Here is a 13,806-nt window from a genome sequence, read left to right as displayed (position 1 = left end):
AAAAAAAGATTTTGCACATTGCCAACAAACAACTACAACTATATCAAAGTACTGGTAAATGAACGGGCGTCTCAGACTACTCATGCAGCAGCAAAGCTCTGCCGAGTAACTTTACACCCACAACTTGCAGGTCAAACATAGAATCAAAAGATGTATTCACTTCCCTGGGACCTCCAACACTCCTCTAGGCAAAGCCTTGTGCCTCCCACATCTCTGCAGGTGACTATTCAGGGCTTAATACCTAACTTGTTATATCGCTGGGATGTAGGCCAATTCATCCGACGCTCTCTCCACACAAAGTTTGATCCAAATATCAAGTGCAATCGCGGGAAATTCGGGGAGGGCGCAGTAGACTTTCTGGTATATTTTGCCTGGACATTGTGTCATTGTCCGCTCGGTGTCGCTGCATTGTGACACCACATCGTTTGACAAATAAACATCGTAAACCATAGCCTTGTACCTCATTGCCAATCAGGTTTTCAAAGTGTGAGGCACTTTTCCCCTTGACTGTCTGGACAGCACTGAAGAGGAGGCAGTTCAGCGACCGACGTGTCAGGTTGCGGGTGGGGACAGGTTCACATCGCAGAGTTTAGGGCTTAGGCACATAGGTCCCTGGACAGAGCTCAGTTTTTATATTATACCTAATTATTAATTTAGCACATGACCATAGACCATCCCTCTTATTTTCTTGATTATTGACATTAATTTCTTTCCTTTTACACATACTTTACACACTACTAATCAAATACAATTTGCATTGAATATAATTTATTCAGGATTTCATTTATTGCACAATCTATCTGCTAGGGGGCGCAATGGCCCTGCGCCATCCTTAACTCCGCCCATACTGTGTTAAAGGTTTTACATTTCAGCCCAAACCCGACTGAACCCGATGTGCTCGGGCCGGGCCGGGCCTGATTTTCTGACAAATGATTCAGGCCGGGCCAGGCTTGGGTGTGCCGCGTCGGAGCTATGTTTTTTTTTAAAGATATAATGATAGTAACTAAGGTGAGTTTCAAGCAGTCTCTCTCTCCACTCTTCAAACTCTAACGGGTGTGTGTTTGTGTCAGTATGTCTGTGTGGTATTTTCTTCAAATGAGCGCCATTGTACTGCTTTCGCATGTGCACATGTAGATAACTGAACACACAATTGCGCACACTATGCATACTTGAGTTCATTTGCCCACAATCAAACAGGCACCCACTCTAACCTGATGCACACACAGTGAGGCACACAGAGGCACACACACACACACACACACACACACACACACACACACACACACACGTTGGAAAAGAGAGGGGGGTTATTTTTGTGTCCGTCTCCTGTTTCATTCGGCGATATCCGCGACGCCACCTCACGTGGAGGGCCCTTGTGTGAACACGTTCACGCCATGTTACAGAGTGACGCTGCACCGCTAACATCAATAGGCGTGCGTCATCCAATCAGCCTGAGGAGCCTGTTCATCGAACACCCAGCCAATCATGATGCAGAGAGATGAGGAGAGAGAGAGGAACAGAGACAGAGGAGAAGAGGGGGAAAGAAAATGAAGTGGGAAAGATGGAGATGGAGGGAAAGAGAGGGAGGGAGTGAGGAGAGAAGAGAGGAGAGAGAGAAGGGTAGAGGCAGAGTGATAAGAGAACAAGAGACAGGAATAAAGAGAGGGTAGAGGCGGAGTGACGGAGAAGGAGAGAGAGAGACACACTCGACGACCTACTTCCTGAAATTTCTCAAATACCCCTGATTCTGTGTGAAGATGTCTCTACTGTGCCATGACCCTCTTAAATAGGAGCCAAAACCACGGTCAGCCACACAGACAGAGTGACATGAGAGACTGCCTCCCTCCAACATGCTCTCTCAACTGTGACTCCATTCTCTCCTGAGAGGGCCCTGTCTCTCCTCTGACTGACTCAAAGTCAGAATAAATAAGCCCTCCGGAGATAGTGAGTGACGGGTGACCATTTTTCTAAGTTGGGGGAGGGGTGCGGGGGGTCAGTTCAGGCGCTTTTTTTAGGATTCAAAAGAGGCATGTCAGTCAGTGGTAGTGTAACACGACCCAAAAAGCTCAAAGAAGGCTCTGTTGCCATGCAGGAGGGGGGTTCTGGTTGCTATGCGGACAGCCGAGCCAAGTGGGATGCTAATTTGCTAAGTGTGTGTGGACAGAGGGGGTTAAACTAAAACCAGGGTCTGCCTCTGTAGCCATGCAGTCTATCCATAGAAAGACGCAGGGGGAGAAATGTGGAGAAAAAAACCCAGCAACAGGGCATGCCTTAAATAGCTAGATGGTTGAAGATAACCTGACGCAAGAACCTATGATTGCTCCAGGAATCTCCTATGCCGTGCATATAGAAGCATATAGCTGACCACATAATGCTTTGAGCAAAGTGGTGCCACAGTACCTTACTCATGCAAGAGAGATCACATGCAGTTGTTACGTTGCATGCCAACATGGTGTCCATCAATCAATGATACGGGCGGAAGCTGGTAGCGGAAAAATAGCCGCTTTCCACAGAGGGGGCTAACGCTGTACATGCAAGCGTGTGCCAATGCTAACTGCTTTTCCACAGTCACTTCCGGGCTTCAACGGTGCTTAAAACTGGCTTTTAGCCTCCTCTACCCCCTTGGTCCTGATGAGGTCAAACAGGGCTAGAGCTTTAGTTGGCTAGCGAACTTGGTGGGTGGCAAGCAAAATCCAAGTTCGGTCGCTGTAACACAATCAAATTGATCTGAATAGAGCTTTTTACAAATACACTCACCTGCCACTTTATCAGGTACACCTGTTCAACTGCTCGGTAACGCAAATATCTAATCAGCCAATCACAACAACTCAACAGCAGCAACTCAATGCATTTAGGCATGTAGACATGGTCAAGACGACCTGCAGAAGTTCAAACCGAGTACCAGAATGGGGAAGAAAGGTGATTTAAGTGACTTTGAATGTGGCATGGTTGTTGGTGCCAGACGGGCTGGTCTGAGTATTTCAGATCATGGTTCACGCACCACCATCTCTAGGGTTTACAGAAAATGTTTTGCTAGTGCCTCTTGAGTTCGCCACCTTACGAACTGCAGAATGTAAACAAACTATATTACGGGGCAGGACTAAAAAGCCCAGCTGTGGAAAAGGCTTTCACTAGGCTTTTTTAAGCACTGGGCTTTGAGCACTAGTTGACCACTCGTAGGCCTCAGCAGGCACTGGCACCGGTGTCTAAAAAGCAGTTATTGTTGCTGCCGAAATGCACCCTTTCTTTCCCCCTCGAGTCCCACAAAACGGAATAAAACATTGCGGAAAAAGTCCAGATCGTCAATCCTAACCCTAACCCTATCTAAAGACCCGTAGGTCTTGAGCGGTAGGAGATGCACCAAAATGGCCCACGGGAAAAAGGTTGTTGCTCAAAATTCGCTCCATTTCTTTCTTCGTTTAAAACAATCATTTAACCCATTTAACAAACACTGACATCTAACCTTGAAAGTATTTACCATATTTTTCTTTAACATAATGGGAAAACAGATCATTTTGCTTTGCACGGCTTTATCACATCATTGACTAACACATTTCCATGCGGGAATTGGAGCAGGAGAGAAGGCTTTTGTTTTGAATACCTGCTCCATGCTCCAGTCAAATTACGTCCCCTCCACTCCGCTCATGCTCCACTCACATGCTCTGACTGGAGTTTTGCCGTTTCCAAAAAATACGTATTTGAGCTCTTTTGGAGCCTTTTTTCGCGGCTGCACGTGTGCCCCCCCGATTTCTTCCATCGTAGGAAGTTGTGGGTGTCGCTGGCAGGTTTCTCAAAACCAAGGGAAATCACACAAAAACCCTTCTACAACCATGCCATTTACATCACAAATTTTGATTTGGTTAAACAAATCTGAACTTATCCTTTAAGTGAAAGCACAAGTCTTACATGGCTTTTCACCAATCAAGTCATTACCGATCAGAGTGAATGAAGGGGGGCAGGAAATATGCATTTCTGATGTATTCAAATAGGGCTTAGCTGGATAAGCACACATTTCCAGTCACTAGTTCAACATGTCCAGGATCTCTTGCCCTCAAAAAGAGCTCTCTTTGCTTCCAAGGAACTCAAGGCAAACATATCAAACAAACAGAGGTCTATTATTGGGTCTTAGCTAAGGTGGCAGACTCACAAACCCACAAAGTACAGTGTCTACTTTTGGACAATAAATCATGTTGTTTGGAATCGCTGACAGCCCTCCCTCCGAAAGAGTGCTGTACAGTAATCATGTGATCGGTCTCGTTTGGCTAATCTGCTTACGGGCCCCTTCTATTCTCTGGGATGAAACCCGATACGTCGGCTCAGCCAGCTTTAGCCACACGCTAATTAATCGCCACCGCCAAAGCCTCTTAATAACGCCCAAATGCCACAAACAAATGGCGCTAGAACGCTAAACGCTGATGCTCTTCAACCTCTCCTGGTTCGAAGCTGATAGGCCGGTGGAGGCTTTGAGTGCGCAGGGTTTGATGGGGCTTGGGTTGAAAGAGGACAGGGGCCTTGTCTGATATCGACAGCGGTACAGCTGGTCTCCAGATGACGTTTTTTTTTTTTTACTGCGTTCTGGCGATTTGGGGGTTTTGTTAGCCTAATCCTCTCTGGCACACTGTCCTGCTTTCAGAGAGGATATGGGCCTCTCTTTCTTTCTTTCTCTCTCTCTCTCTCTCTCTCTCTCTCTCTCCCATATCCCTTCTCTCTTTTTCACTCTCTCTCTCACACACACACACAGATTTTCCTCTCCCTCCCTCGGCCTATAAATGAGGATTTGGGCCTCTCTCTGTCCCCTTCCATTTTTTCCTCTTCCTCTCTCGTTCACAGAGTCCACTGTATGCGCCCTCCCTCTTTTCTCTCTCTCTATTTCTCCCTCTCTCTCTCTCTGATCAGACTTATCTCAGAGAGAACAAACAGGGTCTTTGTATTTGGGACAGTCATCATGGCAGTAAAGAGCTTTTTTCTTTTTTTTACCAGAGATATGATATCCACAGGGAGGGGGCCACCAGGGACACACAAAGCCTGGGGGAAAGCCACAGGGAGAAAGAGAGAGATGGAAAAAGAGAGAGATTGAGGGGTTCAAAAGGGAAAGAGAGTGCTGAGGGACATAGATTCAATACTAAGAACAGTCTCCGGGGCCAATGACACAGAGCAAGGTTGAAAATAGAGAAACTCTGTTCAATGCCAGTGGGGTCGATAGGGACAAAGGCACAGTACCACGGACATCTTTAAAAAAAGAAAAGGGCAACGTCTGTGAATCAGTGAAACCAATAGAGAACAATTTCATTATAATTTTCCAGTGGCAGGAAAAAAAGACAGAGGGTCTGGCCTCTATCCTGTCTACAGCCTTGGTCCCAGGACTGCTGAAGGATCCCACATTAAGAACCTATTAAAAAAAAGTTTCAGAGGACAGCTCAAAGTGGAGCACAGGCGAAAATAACTTGCCATTTGCCCCCCCCTCAGGAGGACAACTACCCTCGATAAAAGGACACAACAGAGACCCAGACGTCACCTTGGCTGCTCCAACTCATCCAAACGTCATCCATATAATATAACCTCATCCACATAATCACGTATAGACTCATCCACATTGAGAAAGTCGCAAGTATCTTACCTGCAGAACCTAAGCTGCTTAGTTCAACACTAATTACAGGTTTACTGTGGGGTGTAAACAGCGGATTCATCTGTAAGCGTTGCCCTCATGCAAGGAAGGAATGCTACAGGGCCAGCTTTTGGTCATTTTGTCCACAGCTTTTTGATGCCATAAGTTTTGAAGTCTTGACAACTCTGTCTACAACCAGGTAACAATCAACACAGGTAATAATTACAGCCCTACTTATCTATGGGTGATTACGAAAGCAGGATGGAAGTTGGGGGATATATCTTTCATCAATATTTTCACAGCTGTTGTATGAATATTTGATGGCTACAACTGTTTCTATAAATGTTTCGTGATGGTATTTGATTTGATACAAATTATGTACCTGCAGAGTCTTGTTTGGAGTAATTTCTTCAGCAAACTAAATGTATAATTCATTAATGTGTGTAAACAATTAAAATTGCACCTACAACTGGAAAAGCATTGTTGTCCTCTCAGAATCTGTTTGGGAAAGAGTGCATGTCTGGTAGCTCTAGCAGAAAGCATAGAGGCCATGGAAACAGACCACAAACATCATCTACATTGCACACAAATGCGTGTTGTTGTTGTTTTTTTTAATATGTTTTTTTAGGGCATGTCTGCTTTATTGGGATAGAGACAGCAGAGACTGACAGGAAGGATGGGGGAGAGAGGAGGGATGACATGCAAGACAGATCGAGGGCCGGAATCGAACCAGGAACACTGCGACCACGTGGCAAGCGCACCAGTGCGCCACACCACTAAGCTCCCCCGCACAAGTGCGTGTTTATCACACACCGTTTCATGTGTCTTGACAACGACCACAGATCTATGGAGCGAATCTGCTCGGATGCCGGAAGAGGTAATGGGTGCTAAAGGCTTACAATCCCTATGGCATTGGCTCACAGGGGATGAAGGTGTGTGTGTGTGTGTGTGTGTGTGTGTGTGTGTGTGTGTGTGTGTGTGTGTGTGTGTGATATAATAATATATGCCATTTAGCTGACGCTTTTATCCAAAGCGACTTACATTGCAGTGAGTGCATACATTTCAGTATATATGGTCCCTGCGGGAATCAAACCCACAACCTTAGCATTGTTAACGCCATGCTCTACCAACTGAGCCACAGAGGACCGTGTGTGTGTGTGTGTGTGTGTGTGTGTGTGTGTGTGTGTGTGTGTGTGTGTGTGTGTGTGTGTGTGTGTGTGTGTGTGTGTGTGTGTGTGTGTGTGACTCACCCTCAGGGCTTCTATGACCATGTCACGGGCTTCCAGCTCCCCCTCCATGATACTGAGCAGTGTCAGGAGCTCTGGCTTGCTCAGATTATCCATGTTAAACTCACATTTCTGCAAAACACACACACACACACACAAACACATGGTTAACTTGTATTGCTGAGGAGGAAGAAAGAATATAGCATATTACACAACTTCTGGGACACACTAAAATATTGGGAAATGTTATAAATATTTAATAATATAGATTTTTTTTTCTTCCAAAGCATAGTATCACACTTGTAGACTCCCCATTTCTCAAAATCCATCGCCTTTCTGTAATCAACACTCATTCACAAATTTTTGGGTAAAGAAGTCCATCAAATATGTCTAGTGCACCAATGTCCAGTATATTGCAACAACAAAAAAGGTTGGGTTTGCCTGACAAACACACAACTCATTCCTAGCCTCCGATGGTTCCCGTCAAATTAGGCTAAGTGTCTCACCGTACCTGGAGGCCATTAAGGTCCAATTACATTTAGGCAGATCATTAAATGCTGATTTGGCCAGTAGCACCTGCAGGGCCGAACAGGGAGGATGACGGTAATTGTGAGCGACCAGACCACTTTCTGCTGCGCCTTAAATCAATTAAAAGCTTTTCCTCTCGGACCGTAAAAAATTAAAACCGATACATTCCTAGAGTTTTACTGGTTGTCTCGTTGAGGAGCCATACCAACAGTAGCTGGTTTGTCTACATTCCAAGACTGCGTGAAACTGCTACATACAGTGTACAAAGAGAGGACTTGTTGTCCGCCTGACTGTATAAGAACATACCTTTGACAGCTTGTGTAGAGATAAGATAAGTGAATAAGCTACTAAATGAAGGAATCCATAGGTGGACAGTAAAAAATCTCCCAAAGAAAAAGCGAGAGATGACATTGGACAGGGACATTCGAATTTCGAATTGGCAACTAGTGCAAATGATTCTGCTAAGAAGCTCCTCCAGCACGTGTAATTGCATTTTATTCCCTGAAGCTTTCGCATGGCTAATTGTTCAGTAAAACTTTAAACCGATGAGATAACATAATATCTGAAGAGGAAACTCAAGAGAAAGCTTTCAAAGCCGGCTCCTAAATCACATACAAAATATGGCCATAGAGCCACCGGGTCTGGGATTTCAGCAAGCTGTTGCCTTGAAAATGTTCCTTATAAACACTCTTATAATGCATGACATTCTGTTTGATTCAAAACAGCACAGAGCAAGATGGGGTTAGAAGGAGAGGATCCAGCAGTTGATTCCTTCATTTCAAGCCTATTAATCGATTCAACAACCGCGGTATTCTGGGCAGTTCCGTGTAAAAGGACCCATGAGGACCAAAATGTGAAATTCATCAGAGTATACACTCACCGGCCACTTTATTAGGTACACCATGCTAGTACCAGGTTGGACCCCCTTTTGCCTTCAGAACTGCCTTAATTCTTTGTGGCATAGATTCAACAAGGTGCTGGAAACATTCCTCAGAGATTTTGGTCCATATTGACATGATAGCATCATGCAGTTGCTGCAGATTTGTCGGATGCACATCCGTGATGCAAATCTCTTGTTCCACCTCATCCCAAAGGTGCTCTATTGGATTGAGATCTGGTGACTGTGGAGGCCATTGGAGTACAGTGAACTCATTGTCATGTTCAAGAAACCAGTTTGAGATGATGTGAGCTTTGTGACATGGCACGTTATCCTGCTGGAATATGTGGTCATAAAGGGATGGACATGGTCAGCAACAATACTCAGGTAGGCTGTGGCGTTTAAACGATGCTCAATTGGTACTAAGGGGCCCAAAGTGTGCCAAGAAAATATCCCCCACACCATTACACCACCACCACCAGCCTGAACTGTTGATACAAGGCAGGATGGATCCATGTTTTCATGTTGTTTACGCCAAATTCTGACCCTACCATCTGAATGTCGCAGCAGAAATCGAGACTCATCAGACCAGGCAACGTTTTTCCAATCTTCTATTGTCCAATTTTGGTGAGCCCGTGCGAATTGTAGCCTCAGTTTCCTGTTCTTAGCTGACAGGAGTGGCACCCGGTGTGGTCTTCTGCTGCTGTAGCCCATCTGCTTCAAGGTCTGACGTGTTGTACATTCAGAGATGGTCTTCTGCATACCTTGGTTGTAATGAGTGGTTATTTGAGTTACTATTGCCTTTCTAACATCTCGAACCAGTCTGGCCATTCTCCTCTGACCTCTGGCATCAACAAGGCATTTTCGCCCAGAAAACTGCCGCTCACTGGATATTTTCTCTTTTTCTGACCATTCTCTGTAAACCCTAGAGATGGTTGTGCATGAAAATCCCAGTAGATCAGCAGTTTCTGAAATACTCAAACCAGCCCGTCTGGCACCAACAATCATGCCACGTTCAAAGTCACTTAAATCACCTTTCTCCCCATTCTGATGCTCGGGTTGAACTTCAGCAGGTCGTCTTGACCATATCTACATGCCTAAATGCATTGAGCTGCTGCCATGTGATTGGCTGATTAGATATTTGCATTAACGAGCAGTTGAACAGGTGTACCTAATAAAGTCGCCAGTGAGTGTATAATTTTTGTGAGGGTGTCAAATGAAAGCGAATAGTCTATATGTTGGGGAAATTAAACCAGATATACATTTTAAACCATCTTCCATCATAAGAACAGGGGACAAGCAAAGGCTTCTGGTCAGATATATGGAAAAGCGTCTAAGAAAGCATTTACCGGAAGAAGTCTTAAAACCTCAATAATGTTCAAGTATAGACCCCGGTCAACTAATACCAACACTTCCATTTTGTTTTGCAGAAATGGTTTGGCTTCTGTAAGACAAAGAATCATTGGCCAGTCTCCGGTCATTATATTACCAAAAACCCACATAAGTGAATTGATAAGTGGTTCAAACTGGTCATTCTGTTACCAAATGAAATCGGTATCATAATTATTGAAATTGAATTGGCTACATTCACATATTTAACAGGTTGTACAGAACATAAAAGGGTTCTTCGCTGTCCCTGTGGGAGAACCCTTTAGGGTTCCATGTAGAATACATTGAACTTAAAAGGGTTCCAAAAGGGTTCTTCCATAGGGACAGCCGAAAAGTGGGAAATCATACAGTAGTAGTTACAAACCACTGCATCAACATCCTCACCAACCACCACATCAACATCCTAATCTCATGCTCCAAAAAAATGTAGACTTCATTGTTGATAAGTACAGTGAGTGGGGAAAGCAAAGCAAATCACACAAGTATGTAGCGCAAGTAACTGCCATAGTGAATGATGACATGCATGTTGTACACTTCCACAAAAAGGACAGCAAGGGATTTGTCTTCATCGTAAAAGAGCACATTTACACATAAGATCCTTAGGATCCCTCCCACACACCAGTTGCAGTCAATAAAGAACCTTTTCATTTTGCAGACGCTATCTGAGGCAAACTAGGAGCAGATGTGTCTTTGCATGTGTCTGCACATGACATAGGCCTACTTGTATTTAACTTTTTCAAATTATGTTTTTGGGTGGCAAAAGTGTAGGCTATTTGTGTTTAACAAAAATTAAGAAGACATTGAGAACAACAAATGTAATTGATTTAAATCACATTAAATGAAGAGTTTTCAAAAGCAGATGTATGCTTGTTGTGTGATCAATTATCTATATACAGTATACATTATATACACAGTTAATAAAAGAAGACATTATTACCTTAAGGAGAGTGTCTATTTTATCTTTGTGTCCCTATTTTTGCTACATCATCACGTGAAGAATGACATTCAAATCCGGAAATTATGCATTTCTATAGGGCACCCATTCAGTCATTCTGTTACCATCATTCTGTTACCATCATTCTGTTACCGGATGTTAATCCACTTGCCTTACTGTAGCCCAACAACCAAAAGAGACATTTTATCGTATGATAGCTAACACCCCACTCTTTCTGCAGATATATTTTAATCTCAATTTGGAGCAGAACTTGTTCATAACCTGGTTTGGGGAAATGTGGTTACATAAATAACGTCATGGAACTTTGAATCAGCACAGTTCTTAAAGTAAATGTGTTGTATAAGTGTATGGTTTGTTAAACTTTGCTATCGAGGGTTTGGCATAAAGTCCCAGCAACATTCTGCTACCGTGGATTCGCATTTCTCATTTGGAGAATTAGAAGTCTTGGAAGGCTTGCCTGACGGTATCCCGGAGCCTTGCTGTCATGTGGCCCCTGGTCTTCGTCAATGTGCTCGGGTGGCTTTTCCCCTGCACTTCGTCAATGTGCTCGGGTGGCTTTTCCCCTGCAAGTGAGCAGGTGAGGGAAGCTAACGCCAATTTGTTCCGTCAGCCGTGTGCTGTGTGCAAAGGGCAAGAGCAGCAGCCTGGCTAGCATTCAAGCCCTCACTGTACTGAAGTTAATCAGGCTCGTGTCACTTCACATTGGGCCATGGAGAAGGCGAGAAAATATCTGCTGGAGTGTTCTTTTTTAAAGTATCAACATTCCCAGACAGTATTGAAGTGCTAGGTAATGTGACTGTATGCACTTTAAAACCAATTACAAGATACTTTGTTGCACACACAGGCATGTCAATAGTTATTCTGTATGGTCTAACTTTGTCAAATAGGTTGGGTAGGCGGCCACAGTACATTCACATCGATTGGAACTCAGAGAAGTTGTAAAAATGTTCTCCACACTAACTAATGCAAGGGTGAATTGGGGAGGTGACCAGCGGACCACCATTCATCAACCTCTGACCCCTCTCTAAACAAAGTGGACCTGTCCTCGAGAGCCCTTCACAAGAGAAACTCTCCCACTGAGGGCCAACAAAGAGGGTCTTGCAGGGATATGCAAAGAACAAAGTGCTTTATTTAACTGTCAAAGGCATTGGGGCATAGAAGCGGAAGCCCCCAAAGAGAATGAGAGCGCCGGGCTGGCAGGAAGGCCTCGAGACAGAGATATATGGCCGAGCCGAAAGAGGATGGTTGGTTGCGCTGTCATCGGAGCACCTGTTCAGCTGAACGCTAAATGTAAACTAGCTTGGGGTAGTTAAAGCAAGGGGCTCACAGAGCACGCTCAGACGGGGCTGGCTGACACGGTACTCCGAGCTATGCCAGCTGAGTCACTGAAATTAAGACCAATTTAGAAACGTCTCCGGTGAACATGCCCCCATCCCCCCACTCCCTCTTCCCTCCCACCGCCTCATTATCTTTGTCCCCTCTCCCACCTCTCTGCCTCCCATTTCCACAGCTCACCGCCTGTCTCACTCCCCTCAATCCCTTGGGATCTAAACCCTCTTATTTCAAAAGGCTCCTTATTTCCATTACCTTCTGAACCTCAAATCCCAACTGAGTTGTTTATGTATGTAGTCATTTTGACTGTGAGAAGAGCAGGACAGGAGTAGTTAAAAAAGTAAGTGGCAAATGGGAGACTGCCCATTCTGCATGAATTGACGGGTCGATAGCACTGGACAGACTGACATAGGAGCACATGGAATCATCCGAGCATGCTACAACCAGGGAAAGGTTCCATGGACCCCTCCCATGGGGCAAAAGATTGATTAATTTGCACAGAGGGATAGCAAGCCGGTGCCCTGGCACATATGTTGCAACCTGCGAGGGGCTAGTGTGAGAAATCCCAGCTAGATGTGGATAAACAAGTGGAGCTCAGCCATGATTAGTGGGGACAAACAAATACTTTCACTTGATTTCAGTGGTCTTATACTAGTCAATTGGGTCAATGGTCAACTGTACAGTTAAGCTGGTGGAAACCAAATATTACTGTACAACTTTAAATATGATCGTGATGTATCAAAGATTAGTATAGCTACACACAACGTAGGAGAGGAGGGCCCTCGCAGGAGAGGGACCTTCTTTTCTGAAGAAAAAGGCAATATTGTTCTAACACAAGGGCCGAAACAACCGCAGTAAGCAATATCTTAAAAGAAATGATGATAAGGTACCCTTCATCAACACAAAAGCAACCATATTGTGTTTAAAGTTAGAGCTTTGACGTAGAGAAAAATGGCAACATATCTCAACCATCGCAAAGGAAACTCAACCGTCGTATTCAGACGTCTACATCGCGTTGATTACACGTTAAGGTGGATACATATTATGGCCTACCGTAAATTGTATTGAAATGTACACCTTGTAACATTGTAATAACACCGCAAATAAGTCCGGCCAATGATGACTATAGAAGAGCTGTGTTAGAGGTTTAGAAATGGATAATAAATGTGTGTACTTTTGTAATTGGGATTTAGGCTACCATAACACATCATTAGAAGGATAGTACATGTAACCTGTCATTCCAACCGAATGAAATGAATCCTTGTTTTGTTTTGCTCGCTACATTGTTACCATAATAATATCTTGCTGTTGCTTTATGCGATGAACGCTGAGCCGGAGGAATTGGAGAAATAATCGCGCGCCGCTTACTCACTCCACACCCCTATGCCTATAAAACGCATTTGATAAACCAATTCTTTATGTGCCACATTTATTTTTCATAAAAGGTCTTACCGCTTCGACACTTCCAAGCACTGTGGTTGCTAGTGTTTGTATCGGAGGAGGCTGCTCCCCGCTCGCTCCTTCGGACGCCATCTTCCTACTGTAGCGGTCTGCTGGAGTAAGGGCACCACACAGAACATAAAACAACGCATTCGGTACTACTTTAACTATTACACTGCTGAATTCAAATCGCATACGATTGTAACCTCGACTTGTAAAAAAAACACAAGAAAGGAAAATGTCTCCGTACGAGACAGTAGTAGACCCCGCCGCAGGTTCGGAGGAAAATTTGGGCAGTAGGCGTGGACCAAGGCGTATTCCAGATGCGAATCCTCCTGCGTTGTAACTTGAAAGGAGGTGCGCGGTTTGGTACAAAGTGACAAGAGCATTTGTCGGGATAAGGAGACAAGGCTATGCCCTATTTCTGCCCAGCCCCACTGCGTACATATACCCT

At 44.5% G+C, this 13,806-nt stretch overlaps 1 protein-coding gene across 3 annotated transcripts in view; it reads right to left on the bottom strand.

Annotated features, from left to right (window-relative positions):
* Positions 1-13,536, bottom strand: part of cttnbp2 (cortactin binding protein 2) — a 51,664-nt gene extending 38,128 nt beyond the window's left edge. For all 3 annotated transcript variants that reach the window (XM_083665581.1, XM_083665582.1, XM_083665583.1), the window contains exons 1-2: positions 13,365-13,536; positions 6,856-6,963 (exon numbers count right to left, since the gene is read on the bottom strand). In XM_083665581.1, the coding sequence (XP_083521707.1) occupies positions 6,856-6,963; positions 13,365-13,445 (189 nt within the window). In that variant the 5' untranslated portion in view covers positions 13,446-13,536. The remainder of the gene's footprint in view (positions 1-6,855; positions 6,964-13,364) is intronic.
* Positions 13,537-13,806: the final 270 nt, after the last annotated feature.

Source organism: Argentina silus (genome assembly GCF_951799395.1).
Source record: "Argentina silus genome assembly, chromosome: 3".
NCBI classification, from domain to species: Eukaryota; Metazoa; Chordata; class Actinopteri; order Argentiniformes; family Argentinidae; genus Argentina; species Argentina silus.
This window is presented reverse-complemented; position numbering and strand designations above follow the sequence as displayed.